The sequence below is a fragment of the Natator depressus genome, chromosome 2 (genome assembly GCF_965152275.1).
Source record: "Natator depressus isolate rNatDep1 chromosome 2, rNatDep2.hap1, whole genome shotgun sequence".
NCBI lineage: Eukaryota > Metazoa > Chordata > Testudines > Cheloniidae > Natator > Natator depressus.
Genome location: NC_134235.1, coordinates 142,413,040 through 142,433,009, shown reverse-complemented (window position 1 = coordinate 142,433,009; position 19,970 = coordinate 142,413,040). Strand labels below are relative to the sequence as shown.

The following is a 19,970-nucleotide window of genomic DNA, read 5'->3' as shown; positions in this document are numbered from 1 at the left end:
TTTATTTGGGCATAAGCTTTCGTGAGCTACAGCTCACTTCTTCGGATGCATTCAGTGGAATGTGTGAAGAGTGTGAGCATCTTAAATCCAGATTCAGCAAAACATTTTGAGAGCCAAAATTGAACAAATATAACTCGTGGTTGTGAAGCCCAGAACGTTAAAAGCCTATGCACACTCAAGGCCACTGTGTCTTACAAACACAGGAGCTGATATGTTAGATAAGACCATACAGTGAAAGAGTCTGGTATCTTGCCCCAGCAGCAGTCAGTACCCAAGGAATGTGAAGTCCCCACTTTTGCCCTCTTTGGCCACTATAGAGGAAACAATATTTAGTGACCCCCACAGACAACCATTATATGCCATGAACTAATTACCCATATCTCAGTTTGCACAAAATAGTTAGAAATAGTTATAAAAGTATCCAGTCTTTTAAAAGTCTAGCTACAGAATGTGTGTCTACCTCTTGCAACAATAAATTACACGGATTGACTATATAGCATAAGAGCAGTATTTATTTTTGCTGACACTAAACTTATTCCCATTTTATTTCAGTGAGTGACCCCCTGTGCTCATTATGAGAAAGGTAGAGAGAAGGGTTTATTCAGTTAAATTTTAATTCTGAATAACTCCTTTCCCTGTTAAATAGACACAGTCTCTGCAATTTTGGGAACTGTAACTAGGTAAATAGCTAAGATTTTTCACTGCTTTGATGCATTTTTCCCCCATTTACTCTATACCTTTCTTCTGATGAGGCAACCAAACTTGGACACAAGATTCATGTAAATTACATTTTTGTATAAAAGATCTTCTATCCCTTTCTACTGCTCCTATACATTCTATTTGTCTGTTTTTTAAAAAACTGCTGCAATGATGTGGGCGGACATGTTTAGTGAGCAAATCCTTTTGATTTCTAGTTTTTCCCCCCCAGAGGATCTTTGATGTTCAGAATGCATCAATATATACAAGATCTTTCAAAAATTGTTTATTGCACCAAAGTAATAAATAATATGCCACATAGTGTAAACACAACAAAAACACTCATGTAACATTTACTACTGCTCTTGATTAAAAACCAGAGTGGCATATGTAGTCTCTAATGAATGTCCTAGAATTATAATACATTTCATCATAATTTGTCACATTTAGTAATCTGTTTAAGAGATGCCCAGGATTAAAATAGCATGAGTATGGCAATTCAAAACTGAGATGCCCTGACAAAATTGTGAGGGCTCTGGCCCATACTGTCACTTTATTAAACATTAACTTAACAAAAACATTTAAATAACTAAATAGTTCTTACTTATCTGTTTGTCTGTAGTGAGGAATAGGTGGTGGAGGCCTTGTCTGCATTTCCCTCTCTAGCACAGATGTTAGGGTATTACTTGGACAAATGGATTTCCCTCTAAAGGATGAGAATGGTAACAAATATTATTTCTGATGTTATTGTCTACATGTTTAAATAGAAAAATCATGCACTATATTAAAAAAATCAAGACAAATATTAAGATTTAAATCTAGTGTAAATGACAGTTTGAGACTTGAAGATCCAATGTTATCTCACAGCAAATCCAATACTGAGGTGTTAGAAGAGCTTCTAACACACTGTGACTCAAAGCAACCCAGCATTCTGATTTAATGTTTTTCTTCTTTGCCTAAAACAATCTACACACACACACACACACACACACACAAGCACCATTTAAACTGAACAATGGAGACAGTAAATAGATTATTTTTCTTATTATAAATATGTCTTAACGTAAGAAGATACCCACTAGTCTGTAAGCTTTTGGGGTTGACTAGGCTAATAAAAGCCCATAGACAGTTCCCTGCATAACATTCTTGGTGCTTGAACTGCTCCCTTTGTGTGAGCCTGTAAAGCGGATCAAAGTCCAAACTTACAACACGTAAACCCTAAAACTACAAACATGTTGTGACGTTGCACTCCATATGTTTTATGGAAATATGCTTATAAGTATGAATATGATATAACTGGAATATGCCTTAGGCAAAAGGTCTCTTGTATGGTATCATTACAAAGCTTATCATCTATTGATCATGTTCATTGTATTTGTATGCATGTATCATTTTTGTATTTGAAGCTAAAAATATAAAGTATAATTCTAAGGTCCTATTGTAATTTTGCAAAGTGTGGGCCATTGATGGTGGTTTAGAATCTTGATGGCGCCCATTGACTAGGACAATTGGTTATAAATGGCTCTGTTTACTTGCAAGCCTTCCTATGTTCCTGGGAGCCAGCCCAGGAAGAATGGAGGCTGGGGTCTCACAGGACATGTGAACATGTCACCTGATACTGGAATCCATCTTAAACCTGGTGCTTTTCCATTTAGAAGGAGGGCTGGCGACCCAGAGAGACAAAAGATTCCCGCCTTGTGCCAAAGTTATAAAAGGGGGTGGAACAGAACAAAGGGGCTGCCAATCATGTGAACACCCCTGCTTTCCACCTAAGATGTTTGCTGGAACTAACAAAGAGTGTACCGGGGAAATGATTGGGCCCAGACTAGGAAGGAGTCTAGTCTGTGAAAGAAGCTTAGTGGAACATCTCTGAGGGTGAGATTTTACCTGTAATCAGTTTCTTAATATATTAGGCTTAGACTTGCGTGTTTTTGCTTTATTTTGCTTGGTGTCTTACTTTGTTCTGTCTTTTATTACTTGAAACCACTTAAATCCTACTTTTTATACTTAATAAAATCAGGTTTGTTTATTAGTAAACCCAGAGCAAGTGATTAACACCTGGGGGTGCAAACAGCTCTGCATCTCTCTCTATCAGTGTTATAGAGGGGGGACAATTTATGAATTGACCCTGTATAAGCTTTATACAGAGTAAAACGGATTTATTTGGGGTTTGGATCCCATTGGGAACTGGGTGTCTGGGTGCTGGAGATAACCAAAAACTGCTCAGCAGGTCACCTAAAACCTGCAGCTTTGGGGGTGTGGACCAGACCTAGGTCTGTGTTGCAGCAGGCTAGTGTGTCTGGCTCAACAAGGCAGGTTTCTGAAGTCCCAGGCAGGCAGGGAAAATGGGCTCAGAGGTAATTCCAGCATGTCAGGTGATAGCCCCAAGGGGGTCTCTGTGACTGAACCCGTCACACATGTATATACAAGGGTGGGAAAAATCCAGATGAGTGAATTTCCTGTTATGAGAAGTATGAGTAAGCTGTCTCTCTCATATATACTACACTGGAGGACGATTGGAAAGCAGCAAGCAATATGACCAGAAAAAAGGGAGGGACAGCAGAGCTGAGACAGGACAAAAGAAAAATAGTGGATGGTACCTATAGACCAAAAGCAGTATCTGATAAAAATGCAACATCCACTTTGTAGTCATGTCTGGTGAAGGAACAGAGATTTCCAAGTAGTCCATCTGCAGACTTCCTCATAAGAAACTTTCTTTTTGCCTAAAATGTGAATGCAGACTTCACTGAATGTGCTAAGGCTTTCAGAAGGAGTTTTTTTGGCTTACTTATATGCTTCTGATATAGCTGCCAAGATCCACTGACAATTTTGTTTTTTAAAGAGTTCAGATCTGTGATTTTTCCCATTATAAAGCAATAATTAATCCTGTTTAATTAGGATTTGATTGATCTGCAAACAGCCAGATGATGGCATCTGATATCATGAGGATGAGTAGGTTTAATAAAAAACAAAATGTAAAAAGTGATGTATTGATTAAGATGATAAGACAGAAGAAGTTCCTTAAATACAAAGTCTGGGTTGGTGCAGAATATCAACTCTGGAGAAAAAAGGAATTTTTAATAGACAATGCATTTAATTCACTAGTCATCCTAACAGAAATGGTTGTGATTAGAAAGGCAACTATAAGAGAAAGGAAATACAAGGATGTAGAGGCCAGATTCAAAAGGGCTGCTCCATCAGTTATTCCAGAGCTAAGTTAAGCATCCCGCTAACAATAGAAAATTCAACAGAACAAAAACTTCATTACTGTCTTGATGAATCATGAAATATGAGGTGCTGCTGAGTACCTGTGGGTACTCAAAAAGCTCTAACTGATACTATGAAGTGGTATGGCTGAGCCCTTTATTAAAGTCGTAACACAGGAAGCTGAAATTGACTTAACATTAAATTGAGAACAGTGGTGTCTGAAGATTTTTCCAGTTGTTGCTATAAAAATGTAGATATAGAATCCTTCCTGGATTGAAATTTAACATCTACTGGTTGATCAAGGTATCTAAGTCAGAGCTTCATCCATTCAAATTCCAAAAGGTAATCTGAAGCCTGCTTGGATCCTGACTTTGTATCAGCAGAGCTTATTTGTGGGTAGTTGCCAGGGAGGACATACAGACATCTCCTAGACCTAGGTCTGCAAGGCCAATAAGGAGCTATGAGAATTACCTTTGCTGTCTATCTTATGTCTAATGTAGAAGCATTTTCCCATCTTTTCCTGAAGCATGTGCAACTCACTCTGATCTGCAGTTTCACTGACAACTGTGTCCAAAAAAACCTGTCCCAAAAGCCCATTCAAATGTTGCTTGAAGTAGGCCAAACCTGAAAATAATGCCTGCATCCCAGGAGCATAACAAAAGGAGTCGCCTAACTATGTTGGAACAGAGGAGAAAACAGGTTGCATCTAAATATATTTAGATACTTAAACAGAGAAAGAGATATGGACAAGCAGTTCTTTTGCCTTTTGTAATGTAATGTGATGAGGGTTTCAGAGGAGAAGCTTGGATTGGGGTGACCATTATGGTAGGCATAGTTTGGACATCCAAAGGCACCGTAGGTTCACAAGGGCAGGTGGACTCTCTTTGGCGAGTGTCTGGCCATATGCCCCACGGCCTCTAAAGTAGCTCAGCTCCACTGACTGTTGATCCATAGTCTCAATTGACCATTGTCAAGCTGCAAAAGTCAACTCTGTTATTATGTGGATACCCTCAAGGGTGGAGCCTTTAATAGCCTGTTCACTTATGAGCTAAGAAGTGCCTCTTTCTCCACTGGTCACTGTGACTCCAGGTCGGGGTGAAGAATGGCTGTAGAGCCATGCTGTCAGAGGTGACAGTCACAGGCTTGCAGCAGACAGCAATGCTGACTATGATCAATTTCTCCTCTCTGAGGTCTGGAGGTACTGGGGGACGAGGTGAGGAAAAACTTCAACTGTCACAAAACCGTAAAGGTTGGTGGCCTTCCCTCGGAGTTCACAGGAGAAACATACAAAGAACTGCTTCTGGAGAGACAGAGACAGGAAACTGAGCCTGAGACATTTTTTTCCCACGCTCATACAGAGAGAGCAGAATCAATCCTCCAGATTCGTGGATTTGTTGTGCATGAAAACATATCAAAATATTCTTCTTAATCACATCAAATCCTTCTTTTAAATGTGACTTCAGATTCATTTCAAAATGGTCCATCTGGCATAGTAGAAAAATTGGAAATGATTCCAAAATCTGTTGACAATAGGGATAAGGAAAATTTTTCTTACTGTTAAGTGCATTTGTGTGCACGCGCACGCTGGTTATCAATCACAAGAGTTCTGAACTCAGGGTCACCTACTTCATATTCTCTTACTTTTTTTTTTTTTTGCAAATGCCTTGAGAATTCTATAGTACTGAAATTTCATGCTGTCAGACAAGCAAGAAAATGCATCTTACCACTAAATCCCTGCTTTAAAAAAAAAATCAACATTCATATTTTCAATCAATTCTCCAAATAAGATTGTGAATTCTTGTGAATTTTAGGGTTTTTTTTTAAAATATAAATTTTCAGGCTCTCCTAGTAGACCAAAAGCCTACTATAATATACAGTCTCTACCCCATATATAGCATTATGATTTTGAATCAGAAATTGATTATTTGTTCAAATGATGTAACAATGCAAAAGCACATGAGTAGCAGAAATCCTTGTAAAGCCAGCGATGAACAAACCCTAAAGGTTGAGCATTTGATAAATATCCTAAAATACAGATGCTTCCCTAAACCTATGGAGGTAACTCATCCACAAAAAAACAAAACAAAAACCAAAGCCAATCAACCAAAAATTTCCCATAAACAAGGCTTGGTTTCCCCTGCACTAGAAACTTTAATGACTTGGCTATCCACTTCCAGCATTGGCCTGATCCCTTCTGTGGCATCTTTATGAGGCAAACTCCCTTTTGTTTTTCACTCAATTTCTCTCCCTTTCTCTGATCCTAGTCCCTCTCAGGTGTTGCTCCCCCCTCACTTTTCACCTTAAGACTTCCCTTGTTTTGCCCCCATTAAAAGTTCCTCCCATTCCTCCCTGCATCTAGCTGATGCCTCTTTCCCTTCTCTTGAAAAGGTAAAACAGACAGTGGGGAAGCCGGCAAGAGAGGAAGTGATCATCATCAGGAGCAGGAGTTCATGCCTGTGGGTTACTCAGCAGTAGTGAGAGCAGCAACCTCTCGTGACCGGAAGTAAGAACTACAGCAAAAACACAGCTGGGAGTCAAAGGAACTATAATTGGATAGTCTTGTCATACTTAAAAATGGGAGACTGAGGTGAAATCAGAAGAAATACCCCAAACTGATGGAAATACAATCATGTGAGATTATGCATCCCCTCCACCCCAGCCATTTAAAAGCTGCTTCTATAGAACTTACAAAGTATAAAGGATGTATTTTGCAAGTTGTAAATAAAATAAACTCAGAACAAAATATAGAAAACACAATATTTGTATCTACTGAATGGTTGTTAATTACTCTGCAAACTAAAATAAAAAAGATTAATATAACATACTTCACTGCAGTGATAACAACATTACGCTTTGGTTCATTGTCATAGCTCACGCTTTCAATGCCATAAATTTGAGCTAACTCATGGATGATTCTGCGGTGATCTCTGTTCATGGGTGCATAACAGTGACTCTTTTTTGAATGCTTTCCCTGAATTTAAGAGAAAAATAAATGGCATGTTTATGATTATTTTCATAGACAAGATTACAATATATGATTTATTCTCTAGACTTCTCTAACAGTGACAAAGTCAGTTTGCAAGCACAGTGAGAACTAGATACTGTTGATGAAAACCATGTGCATACAAAATTCCTATTAATTCACATTATACACACACACACACTCACTCTACATTGGTTTGCACAGCTATAATTTTTAGATTCTGAAAAGGCATGAGGAGACCATGAATGGTTTGACAAAATCTTTTTTTTTTTTTAAACCATATTCCATATCCCTGCAGGGCTAGAACAACACATTGGAAGATAACTGTAGACTTGGTATTAGATTGGACAATTTTTGTTTATTTTTATTTCGGCTTTTCAACGTATATGCTGTATATAAAGAGGATTTGCCATATCCCTGTTGGTTATATCCCTTTTACAAAATATAGCAACACTGACATCTGATAAAACAATACTGTGTCAACAGGAAATAGACAAATGGATTAGCTTTTAGTTTAAGGTAAACAAAAAATTACCCAGTTGAACAGAGAGTGCTGAAGGAATTGGCGGCTGTGATTGCAGAGCCCTTGGCCATTATCTTTGAAAACTCGTGGCGAACGGGGGAAGTCCCGGATGACTGGAAAAAGGCTAATGTAGTGCCAATCTTTAAAAAAGGGAAGAAGGAGGATCCTGGGAACTACAGGCCAGTCAGCCTCACCTCAGTCCCTGGAAAAATCATGGAGCAGGTCCTCAAAGAATCAATCCTGAAGCACTTACATGAGAGGAAAGTGATCAGGAACAGTCAGCATGGATTCACCAAGGGAAGGTCATGCCTGACTAATCTAATCGCCTTTTATGATGAGATTACTGGTTCTGTGGATGAAGGGAAAGCAGTGGATGTATTGTTTCTTGACTTTAGCAAAGCTTTTGACACTGTCTCCCACAGTATTCTTGTCAGCAAGTTAAGGAAGTATGGGCTAGATGAATGCACTATAAGGTGGGTAGAAAGCTGGCTAGATTGTCGGGCTCAACGGGTAGTGATAAATGGCTCCATGTCTAGTTGGCAGCCGGTGTCAAGTGGAGTGCCCCAGGGGTCGGTCCTGGGGCCGGTTTTGTTCAATATCTTCATAAATGATCTGGAGGATGGTGTGGATTGCACTCTCAGCAAATTTGCAGATGATACTAAACTGGGAGGAGTGGTAGATACGCTGGAGGGGAGGGATAGGATACAGAAGGACCTAGACAAATTGGAGGATTGGGCCAAAAGAAATCTGATGAGGTTCAATAAGGATAAGTGCAGGCTCCTGCACTTAGGATGGAAGAATCCAATGCACCGCTACAGACTAGGGACCGAATGGCTAGGCAGCAGTTCTGCGGAAAAGGACCTAGGGGTGACAGTGGACGAGAAGCTGGATATGAGTCAACAGTGTGCCCTTGTTGCCAAGAAGGCCAATGGCATTTTGGGATGTATAAGTAGGGGCATAGCGAGCAGATCGAGGGACGTGATCGTTCCCCTCTATTCGACACTGGTGAGGCCTCATCTGGAGTACTGTGTCCAGTTTTGGGCCCCACACTACAAGAAGGATGTGGATAAATTGGAGAGAGTCCAGCGAAGGGCAACAAAAATGATTAGGGGTCTAGAGCACATGACTTATGAAGAGAGGCTGAGGGAGCTGGGATTGTTTAGTCTGCAGAAGAGAAGAATGAGGGGGGATTTGATAGCTGCTTTCAACTACCTGAAAGGGGGTTCCAAAGAGGATGGCTCTAGACTGTTCTCAATGGTAGCAGATGACAGAACGAGGAGTAATGGTCTCAAGTTGCAATGGGGGAGGTTTAGATTGGATATTAGGAAAAACTTTTTCACTAAGAGGGTGGTGAAACACTGGAATGCGTTACCTAGGGAGGTGGTAGAATCTCCTTCCTTAGAGGTTTTTAAGGTCAGGCTTGACAAAGCCCTGGCTGGGATGATTTAACTGGGAATTGGTCCTGCTTCGAGCAGGGGGTTGGACTAGATGACCTTCTGGGGTCCCTTCCAACCCTGATATTCTATGATTCTATGAGATGTCTTCTGAAATGTATTATAGTAGCTGTAATTTACAAATGCAAGTGCCTAATTAGCATATAGATTACACATTGAAAAGTGGTGTGCTAAAAGGCAATGGCTTTACAAGTGATGTAAAAATTCTTGTCTAAATCATTAAGTACTAGCAGAGATACCTGTTTTTCAAATAATGGGCAAAATATTATGATAAATCTGAGGACACAGCCAAAACTCTAGTGCAAATCTAGGCAAAATTAATTTGTTAACTGTGTTAATTTTTAGTTAATTACAGTATTGCACAACCTTCAATTCCTAATAATCTGGGAAGCATTCAAATCAAACTGTTCAATCCACAAATTTCCATTTCTATATAAGATGAGGTAGAGCAATTCCATAGCTAATGAGAATCAGATCTTTGGAAGAGATGTTTAGACAATTATGTTGTAAATATTAAGTTAAATTCTTAAATCTGTGCACTTTGAACTTTGCCTCTGATATTTAATTAATGGAAAAGACTTCTCAACAGCAATCTTATTTGTCATAGTCTTGTCTTGTCTTTGCCCATCCTACCCAGCAACAGATATGATGATCAGCAGATGTAGCAACTGGTGGAATCCAGAGATGAGGGAGCACTTGGAGTACTGCTCTACCAAATTCAGAGTCTGCCACAGACAAATTCCACTGACAGTAGCAGATAATATATGTGAAGCAGAAGTGACTATATGGCTGCTTTGCAGAAGGAGAGATACCTTGGCTCTCAAGCCCACAAGACAAATAAATTAGGAAGGATCTGATAAACTGTGGTCAAGGTCTTCCAGAAGCTAAGGTTTTCCAGTTTTATCATACTCTGTCAGGAAGCAGTCTTTTACCCACCAAGAGAAGGCAATCTGCCAAGGCTTGCCTTAGTTACAGTCCTTGAAGCAAAAAACAGAAATGTCTGGATGACAGACCTATAGAACTTTTGTACCCATTTTACTTTAAGGGAATGAAGTTTCCTTTTGAGAAAGTGAATGGCTTGAGGTATAAGGCTCAGAAAAGCGAGGTGAGTTTCTGGCCATATACAAAGGGCTTCTGGAAGGAGATGGGAATGCCCCCTTTTCTGTTCACACACCATTGCTGAACAATTGCTGCAATGGATTAGGACATGGTGGTGGGCTGGCAAAGGCTCCCAGACAAGCAGAGTCAGATAGATAATCTATAGCTAAGAATAAGATTATGTCACAGAGATTATGGATTCTGTGATTTACAGACACCTCTGTGACATTTTCCGCTTCAGCCCCAGGGTGGCAGAGCCAGAGCGGTCAGTTGGTGGGGACAGCTCTCAGCATACACAGACAGTAAGTGACCCCCCCACAGCTCCTAGCCACCGGTCCCAGAGCTGTGTGCCACTGCCGGAGGCAGAGAACACAGAGCTGTGAGCCTCCGTGGGTGATGTGGAACCTTGGAGCTGTGAGCCACTGCGGGCGGCGGGGAAACCTTAGAGTTCCGAGCCCCCGCCCCGCAGCAGGGTTTGGACTCTCATCCCTCGCCCCGCTCCCTCCCCGCTCCACTACCCCTCCCTCCTCCCCGGGTTTCAGTCAGCTCCTGTCAGCCTCCCCCACCAATTTTTTTCAGTAAAAGTCACAGACAGGTCACAAGCTTCTGTGAAATTTTGTTTATTGCCTGCAAACTGTTGGTTATTTTTACTAAAGATAACCATGACAAAAATCTCACCTTACCTATAACTCAAGCACATTGCTGCTATAGTTCCTCAACTTTTTACTGATCCTTTGTCCAGGTGAGATGAAGCAAATTTCCCAAAGGGTGCAAAAACTATAAATAAAAGTTATTAATGGGTAGTACAGATAAGAGGAGGTTACTCACCCTGTGCAGTAACTGACATTCTTCGAGATGAGTGTCCCTGTGGGTGCTCCACTTCAGGTCAAGGTGAGTCCCAGCGCCTTCTATTGGAGATTTCTACAGTTGTACCCCTACGGGCTGCGCACGTGCTGTGCCTGCCTCTTGAGCGGTCAGTGTTTGAATAGCGTGTGCACAGCCTGGGCTCCTCGGTTCCTTCTCTACAACGGAGTGCGTTACGAATTCCAAAATAGAGGGGAGGAGGGGGGTAGTGGAGCATCTCGAAGAATGTCAGTTACTGCACAGGGTGAGTAACCTCCTCTTCTTCTTCGAGAGATGTCCCTGTGGATGCTCCACTTCAGGTGACTGAAAAGTAGTATTCGTTAGGATGGTTGGGATTTTGGATGAGGCAAGAAGGCGGTTGACAAGACAGTGCTACCCAATCTGGTGTCGGACACTGCAGTGTGGATGAGAGCCTAGTGATTAGCGAAGGTAAGGTTCGATGCCCAGGGGGCTGCCTTGCATATGTCGGACCCTGGGACATTACGGAGTAAGGCCGTGGAGGTGGAGAGAGCTCTAGTGGAGTGTGTCCTAACTGATGTAGGAGGTTGTATTTGCCTGAGTTGCTAATAAAGGCATATGCAGTCAGCAATCCTTTTGGAAAGTCTCTGTGTAGAGATAGCATTTCCCTGTGAGCGCTGAGTAGTAGATACAAGAAGTCCGGGGGGTTTTCTAAACGGTTTTGTTCTATCCAGGTAAAAGGATAATGCTCTGTGCATATCAAGAGTGTGCATTGTTGTTTCAAAGGTGTTAGCGTGATGTTTTGGGAAAAATGTTGCGAGGTGTATAGGTTCATTGAGGTGAAAAGAATCTTAGGTAAGAACTTTGGATGCGTGCACAGTGTGACCTTATCGCGGAAGAATGTGGTATATGGAGGGTCCGCCATAAGCCCCCCCCATTTCTCCTACTTGTCTGGCAGACATGATTGCTATGAGGAAGGCGGTCTTCATGGATAAGTGGAGAAGAGAGCAGGTAGCTATCGGTTCAAAGGGTTTATCCATCAGGGCTTTCAGGACTAGGTGTAAATCCCAAGGTGTAGCAGGCGGTTTCACGTCTGGGTATAACGTATGGATGTCCTTCAGGAACCTTTTGGTGATTGGATGGGCAAAGACCGTAACATTGTCAATCTTATGATGGAAGGCGATGACTGCTGCGAGGTGGACCTTGAGTGAGCTTGTAGAGAGGCCAGATGTTTTAAGGTGTAACAGGCAATCCAGTATCAGTGGGAGCGAAGCAGAAGCTGGAGAGGTCTGTTTGTCAGCGCACCAAGATGTGAACCATTTCCATTTATGCAGGTAGATAGTGCATGTGTTGTGTGTTCTGCTGTGTAGCAACACAGTGCGCGTTTGGTCCGAACATGTTAACTCCGCATTACAGAACCATTGATCAGCCAGGCCCTCAGATGGAGACGTTGTATGTCGGGGGTGAAATAGTTGTCCCCGGTGTTGTGACAGGAGGTTGCTGAGTGGGGGAAGGATGGGAGGCTTGATCAACATGCGCAGGATAAATGGGTACCACGGTTGTCTGGGCCACGCTGGGGCTATGAGAATGATGTTGGCTCTGTCTGTTTGTATCTTCTGAATTACTTTGTGAAATAGAGGCATTGGTGGGAACACATATGAGAGTTTCAGTGCATGGGAGCATAAAGGCGTCCCCCCGTGAGCGTTTCCCCAGGCCTGCTCTGGAGCAGAATGTCAGGCATTTTTTGTTTGTTGCTGTGGCAAACAGATCCAGTTGGGGATAACCCCAGGTCTGGAAAATGTTGGAAAGAATGGTGTCATTGAGTTCCCACTCGTGTTGTATGGGGAACGATAGGCTGAGCTTGTCTTTGGTGGTATTCTGAGAACCTGGCAGGTATGAGGCGGAGATATGGATATTGTGTTAAAGGCACCAGTTCCAAAGTTTTACCGCCTCTGTGCAGAGGGAGTGTGACTGGGCTCCCTCGTCTGTTGACATAAAACATGCACGTGATGTTGTCGGTCATGATTCGAATTCCGCGGTTTTGGATGATGGGAAGGAAATGGAGACAGGCATTGCATACGGCTCAGAGCTCTAGCAAATTTATGTGAAGCTTCGTTTTCGAAGTGGCCAAGAGACCCTGAGTGGTGAGGTGGCCGATGTGTGCTCCCCATCCTGTGAGGGATGCATCTGTGGCGATGGTAATCGAAGGGGGATCTTGTCGGAAGGGAATCCCAGCACAGAAGTTGATGGGAGAGGTCCACCACAGAAGTCAGTCCTTGACTTTCTGGGGCATTATTATTAACTTGCTTCGCCTGTGCTTGTTTGGTTTGTATACCATGGCTAGCCAACCCCGAAGGCATCGCATGTAAAGGCCAGCATTTGCGACCAAAAATGTGCAAGCGGCCATATGTCCTAAGAGCTGTAGGGAGTCTCAGACTGTAGTCTGTGGGCTGGCACATATCTGGGTAATAAGGTTGCCCATTGTGTGCAATCTGTCCGGGGGAGAGATTCAAGACCGGTGGTGGAACTGAGGTGGGCACCGATTAAGTCGATTTGTTGGGTAGGTTGTAAGGTAGATTTGTTTTTGTTTATTTGCAGGCCCAAGGTGTGGAAGCAGTGAAGGGCTGCAAGAGTTGCGTGGTTCGCTTCTAACTGAGTGGGAGACTTGAGGAGACAGTCATCCAGGTAAGGAAATATGAGAATTCCATTTTTTTCTGAGATGTGCTATTACAACTGCTAGCACCTTGGAGAAGACGTGGTGTGGTGGAGAGACCAAATGGGAGGACTCTGTGTTGGTAGTGTTGTGCTCCCACAACAAACCTGAGGAAATGTTGATGGGCAGGGTGGATAGAGACATGGAAATACGCGCCTGGGAGATCGAGGATTGAAAACCAATCTCCTTGCTCCAGCGTCGGAATTATCATTGGGAAAGTAACCGTCCGGAATTTCTGTTTCTTGACGAACTTGTTCAAACATCAAAGATCGAGGATAGGGCACCAACCACCATTTTTCTTTTCTGTGAAGAAGTAGTGGAAGTAAAACCCTTTCCGTCTGTATTGAAGGGGTACCTCCTCTATTGCTCCGAGATGTATGAGGTGTTGTACCTCCTGACAGAGCAATTGTTCATGAGAGGGGTCCCTGAAGAGGGATGGGGTTGGAGGGTGGATGGGAGGTAACGAGAGAAAGGGGATGGCATAACCCAATCTGATAATTTCCGTACTTATGGTTTTCCAGTTGGCCAGGAACGGATGCAAACGGTGTCCAAAGAAATGGTTGATTGGAGTTGGCGCTGGAGAGGGTGCGAGTTTTTTTATACCCTCAACCAAGACTTCAAATTTGTTTATTTGGGTTAGGAGGGTGGGTCGCCGTTGATTGCAGAGGGTGACATCGTTGGTTCCTGGGCCTATGTCGTTGTTGTTGCGTATCATATTGACTTAAAGGTGGAGGTCGCGCAAAGGTATGGTAATGTGGTCGTTGGTATGGCTGATATCTATATGGTCTCCTCTTTGAGGCAGGTGGTTGGATGTCTAAGGATCGGAGTGTGGCACGTGAGTCCTTCATGGAGTGAAGGACCTCATTAGTCATAGAGGCGAAGAGCTTGTCTCCATCAAAGGGGAGACCTTCGACCGTATACTGTATCTCCTTTGGAAAGGAGGAAGAAACAAACCATGATGCCCACCGCATGATGACGGCCGTGGATCTGGCGGCTGCGTCCGGAGCATTGAGGGCGGTTTGAAGAGCTGTGTGGGAGATCAATTGGCCCTCGGACACCACTGCTTTAAATAGTTGTCGTTTATCCTCTGACACATCATCAATAAATTGCATTACCTGAGCATAATTTTTGTGTTCATATTTTGCTAAGAGCGCCGCATAATTCGCTACTCTAAACTGCAAAGTGAAAGAAGAATACACCTTTGCGGCTGAAGGAGTTCAGTCTCTTGTTATCTTTGTCCGATGGATTGGATTGGAAGTGTTGGTATTTGCTTTTCTAATTGGCCGCATTGACCACTAGCGAATTAGGTGAGGGATGCGTGAATAGAAACTCAGAACCCTTAGATGGGGGGGAGGGGAGGGATAGCTCAGTGGTTTGAGCATTGGCCTGCTAAACCCACGGTTGTGAGTTCAATCCTTGAGGGGGCCATTTAGGGATCTGGGGCAAAAACTGGGGATTGGTCCCGCTTTGAGCAGGGGGTTGGACTAGATGACCTCCTGAGGTCCCTTCCAATCCTGATATTCTATGATTCTATGAAATATTTGCGGTCCAGTCTCTTGCTAGTGAGTGTTATTGTGACTGGGGTCTGCCAAATAGTTTTAGCAGGTTTCATAATGGCCCTATTAATTGGTAGGGCTATTTTGGAGGAGGTCATAGCTTGCAGCATGTCGGTCAGCTCATGGTGTGTTTCAGGTACCTCCTCCAGGGTAATCTTGAGCTCTTCTGCCACTCTCTGAAACAACTCTTGAAAGTGAGCGAGCTCATCAGTAGTGGGAGGTGGTGGGGGTACTGTGGCATCTTGTGGTGTTATTGTTGTAGTGGAAGTGTGCGGGGTAGTGTCCTCTGTAGGGGTGGTGGCCACTTCAGGTATTATCTGGGTTTCAGTGTAAGCCAGCAGTGGGCAGTATCTGACAGCTTTCCTCCGGGCAGCCCGCGGAACACCTGAGTGTGGTGTGGTGTTCCTTGGACCCCAGTGTGGCATTTGCCTCGGGTGGGGGGCATAGGTGGTCCCATCCAGGGATTGCCATACCAGTGTGGATAGCCTTGAGGATATGGACATCATGCTGTAGTGCATCTCCCACTTGTAGGTAACTGAATCTGGGGAGAGTATTGAGAGGAAAACATCTGGTCATCGTATTCCTCTTCCTCCCACACTTCATTGGAGGGGCTTGAAGGTAAGGTGCTAAAGGTCTCAGTGATAGACTGGTGCCGAGAAGAGGAGACTCAGGAGCATGGGACACCCTTAATTCCTCTGGCTGTAAAAACTGCGGTGGAACTGATGGAGGCAGAGTCTGCTGGGGCATCTGCTGATGCTGGGGGTGCAGGCTGGCTCTGCGGAGTAGGTGCCCCTGTGGTAGGCACTGCAATAAACGCTGGAGACCTCAGGGGGCTCGGTGCCGAGAGCAGTGGCTGCAAAAGCGGTGGCGCAAGATCAAAGGATGGTGCCGCAGCTGCCACTTGTATTGTTGGCACCGTAGCAGCTCTCGGCACTGTACCGAGAGAGGTGGCTGAGGGAGAGCTGAAAGAGGTGGGCAACTGAAAGCCCTGAGTCTTGGCACCTTGTAGAGGGGCAGCCGACTCACGGTCGGTGCCTGAGGTACTTGCAACGTGAAAGGTGCTGAACTGTGGAGCAGGAGTTACTGGTTTTAACTTTTCCCCGCGGAATGACTCCTGAGGGGAGAGGAAGCTGGCTGTTTTTTGCTTTTGCTTTGCCTCTGGAGGGTGTCACAGAGGTTTGCTGGCCAGGGTCAGAAGCAGGTCTGAGTGAGTTTTCCTGGAACAGCATTTTAAGCCTGAGCTCCCTGTTCTTGCGAGTCCGCGCTTTCAATTTGCTACAATGGATGCCTTTTTGGGGTACATGAGACTCCCCCAAACAGCGTACACACTGTGAATGCCCATCTGAGATGGGGATGGCACCCTTACAGGAGGCGCATCTCTTGAAGCCTGGGGAGTCAGGCATGTCTGTAACGGCAGAGTTTTTTTTTCCCCCAAAAAATAAATGTAACAGTTAATGCAACTTTTCTAAATAGTAACTCTAATGACTAAAAACTATCTAACTAAAGAGAGAAACAAACTAGCTAGCTAATCTCAAAGAGCACAGCTGAACTCCGTCTCTAGCCAGGGACGGTAGAGAAGGAACTGAGGAGTCCGGGCTGTGTACGTGCTATTCAAACACTGACAGCTCGAGAGGCAGGCACAGTGCGTGTGCAGCCCGCAGGGGTACTGCTATAGAAATATCCGATCGAAGGTGCTGGGACACACCTTGACCTGAAGTGGAGCATCCACAGGGACACCTCTTGAAGAACACCAGGATCTGGACAAATGGAAATATAAAAGGTATGTATCCTTCTGAGCAAAGGAAACCACCTCGTGCATGGCCCGAAGGATGGACCTGAGGGTTTCCACATGAAACCTCTCTTTCCAGACTCTCAGACTGAGAAGGCACAAATATAGAATTCTTCCATGCATTTATACTGTGAAGTATCAGGAATAAAATCCCCATGCCAGCCAAAAAGGAAAAACTACAAAAACACCTTCCTTTGGCCAGCATTGTATTGGCTACAGTAAGGAACTTTATCACTTTTACTAAAATTTGCAGATGACACAAAGAATATTCGAGTGGTAGGGTAAGTCATTTGGAGTAATCTGGATATTTTGGCAAGGTGGGCCCATTCAAACAAAATGCATTTTAATACAGTCAAATGCAAGTTCATACATTTAGGAACAAAATGCAGGTCATAAAGCATGGGAAATACAGTGACTCTCAGAAGGATTTAGAGGTTATAGTGGACAGACAAAATGGAACAGGAACTGCTAGTGCAATGCTGCGGCTGAAAGGACTAATGTGATCCTTGGATGTGTAAACATGGGATTAATAAGGAAAAGTAAGGAGGTGTGTATGGTATTGGTGAGACTGATACTGGAATACAGCATTCATTTCTGATGTCCACATTTTAAAAAGGATGTAGAAAAATTGGAGAGGGTACAGAAAAGAGCCACAAAAATGATTTGAGGGCTTAAAAGAATCCCTTACAAGAGACTTAAAGAGTTCTTACCATTTAGCTTATCCAAAAGGTGGACAAGAAGTGACTTGATTATAGTGTAGAAATATCTTCATGGGGAGAAAATACCAGACACTAAAGACTTATTAAAGCTGGCAGAGAAAGGAATAACAAGAGCCAATGGCTGGAACATAAAGCCAGACAAATTCAAATGAGAAATCAGGCACGTTTATTTATTTATTTAAAACAAAAACAGAGACGGGGATTAACAATTGGAACAAATTATTAAGGAAAGATATCTTCAGATCAGGTCTGAGTGTCTTTTTGAAAGATATGCTTTGGCCCTGGCGGTACTGAGAAACTTTGAGGGGCAAAGTCCTGAAAGAAATTTAATGAAATATCCTAGGGAAATCCCCTTCTGTGGCAGGCACAAAAGATGAATGCAAGGAAGAAATGCTACAGTGGCACAGCTGCATCCATGCCACTGTAGCGTTGTAGTGTAGACACTTACTACAGTGACAGAAGGGGCTCTTCAGTAACTCTACCTTACCAAGAGGCAGTAGCTAGATTGGTGGAAGAATTCTCTCAATAACCTAGCAGTGTCTACACTGGGGCTTAGGTTGGCTTAAATGCATCAGAAGGGGTGTGTGTGTCTGTGTGAAATTTTTCACAGTCCTGAAAGAGGTAGTTAAGATGACCTACCTTTGTAGTGTAGATCAGGCCTTAAGTGCTCTACTTAAATCCTCAAATAGTTTTAATCCCCTAAGGGCCAAATCAGTTTAGACTTCGAACCCTCCACAGCCTCTCAGGGCTTGGCTACACTTACATTTTATAGCACTCTAACTTGCTGGCTCAGGGGTGTGAAAAATCACCCCCGAGCGCAGCAAGTCAGAGCGCTTTAAAGTGCTAGTGTAAACACGCTCCAAGTGCTGGGAGCCATGCTCCCAGCGCTCGGAGCTAATTCCCTCGTGGAGATGGATTACTAGGAGCGCTGGGAGAACTTGCATGCGACCACATTCACAGTTCAAAGCGCTGCCACGGGAGCGCTCCTGCGACAGCGCTTTGAAGTTTCCAGTGCAGCCATGCCCTCAGTCTTATATGTCTACAACCCACAGTACAAAGACTGTCTGGGTGTCATCAAAGACATAACATAAAGTAGGAAGTGTTCTAGGTGGCAATCAAACAAGATGCCAGACCTTCATGATTAGATCTTAAGGAAATTGGATAAAAGCTGAAACCCTCTATCTGTAGTGTCCTGGAAATGAGAACTGCATGGATGGTGAATGAGTGGAGGGATGAAGGAGGTCCAGAGACCAATTCTGGCAGAGCCAAGCAGGGGCCACAAGGAGAACTATCCCCTGATCCCAGCAGATTTTGCAGAGGATCTGGGGAAGTAGGGGAATGGGTGGGAAGGCATAATGGAGCTTGTCAGTCTTGGGAATGAGAAGGGCATTTCCCTGCAAACTGGGACTGAGGGCTCCCCTGGAGCAGAAGAATAGAAGTTTATGGTTGGTTGCTGTGGTGAAGAGGTTCCAGTGAGGCGTGCCCCACTCATGAAAGATGTAGCTTAGTGTAGGATCGTGGAGTTCCCACTCGTGATTCACATGGAAGGAGTGACTGAGCTGGTCTGTAAGGGAGTTGCTTGTGCCCAGAAGGTGTACGGCGTGGAGGGTGATGTTGTGCTGGAGGCACCAATTCCAAAGGAGGATGGTCTCCACATAGAGGGAGAGGGATCGGGCTCTGCCCTGCTTGTTGACATATACGACCACCACCATGTTGTGGGACAACACTTGGACATGGAGGTGGCAGAGAAGTGGCAAAAACAAACTGCAAGCACAGCGCACAGTTCGAGGACACTGATGTGCATCCTTGCCTCGCGGTGTGACCAGAGGCCCTCGGCCGTCCAAGTGGGCTCCCCAGCCCACCAGTGAGGCATCGGTGGTGAGAGTAGTGTGGGACATGGGTGGTGCGAAAGGAATACCTGCGAGGACTGCGGACGGATTGCACCACCAGGTCAGGGAGGCAAGAATGGAGGGAGGGATGAGTGTCCGTCTGTGGGTTGTAGACTGAGCAGAGACACAGTTGGAGGCAGCGCATATGCAAGCAAGCGAATGGCATGACTGCGGTGTAGGCAGCCACGTGGCCCAAGAGAGAGAGGCACAGGCAGACATGCATGCTTGGCCGATGGCATAGGCGTGCGATGAGAGTGCTCAGGGCTGCAAAGCGGTTCAGAGGGAGAAAGGCTCAGCTGAGTCCAGACACGAGCCAATAAAGGTGAAGGTGCACATGGGGACAAGCACCAATTTGTCTTTGTTGATACAGATGCCCAGGTAGTCCAGGAGGGCACAGGGGGTCCGGATGCTGTTGAGGAGAGTGGTGTGCGAGAGTGCAACTAGAAGACAGTTGACAAGGTAGGGAAAGAGGGAGGGCCCTAGTCGATGCATATAAGGTGCCACAGCTGTGAAGACTTTTG

General features: G+C 44.2%; 1 protein-coding gene across 1 annotated transcript in view; it reads right to left on the bottom strand.

Moving 5' to 3' along the window:
• The window catches only part of NFX1 (nuclear transcription factor, X-box binding 1), a 218,566-nt gene that overhangs the window by 5,521 nt on the left and 193,075 nt on the right, over nt 1–19,970 (bottom strand). Inside the window, exons 22-23 of the mRNA XM_074945080.1 lie at nt 6,729–6,874; nt 1,301–1,402 (exon numbers count right to left, since the gene is read on the bottom strand). Of these exons, the coding sequence (XP_074801181.1) occupies nt 1,301–1,402; nt 6,729–6,874 (248 nt within the window). The remainder of the gene's footprint in view (nt 1–1,300; nt 1,403–6,728; nt 6,875–19,970) is intronic.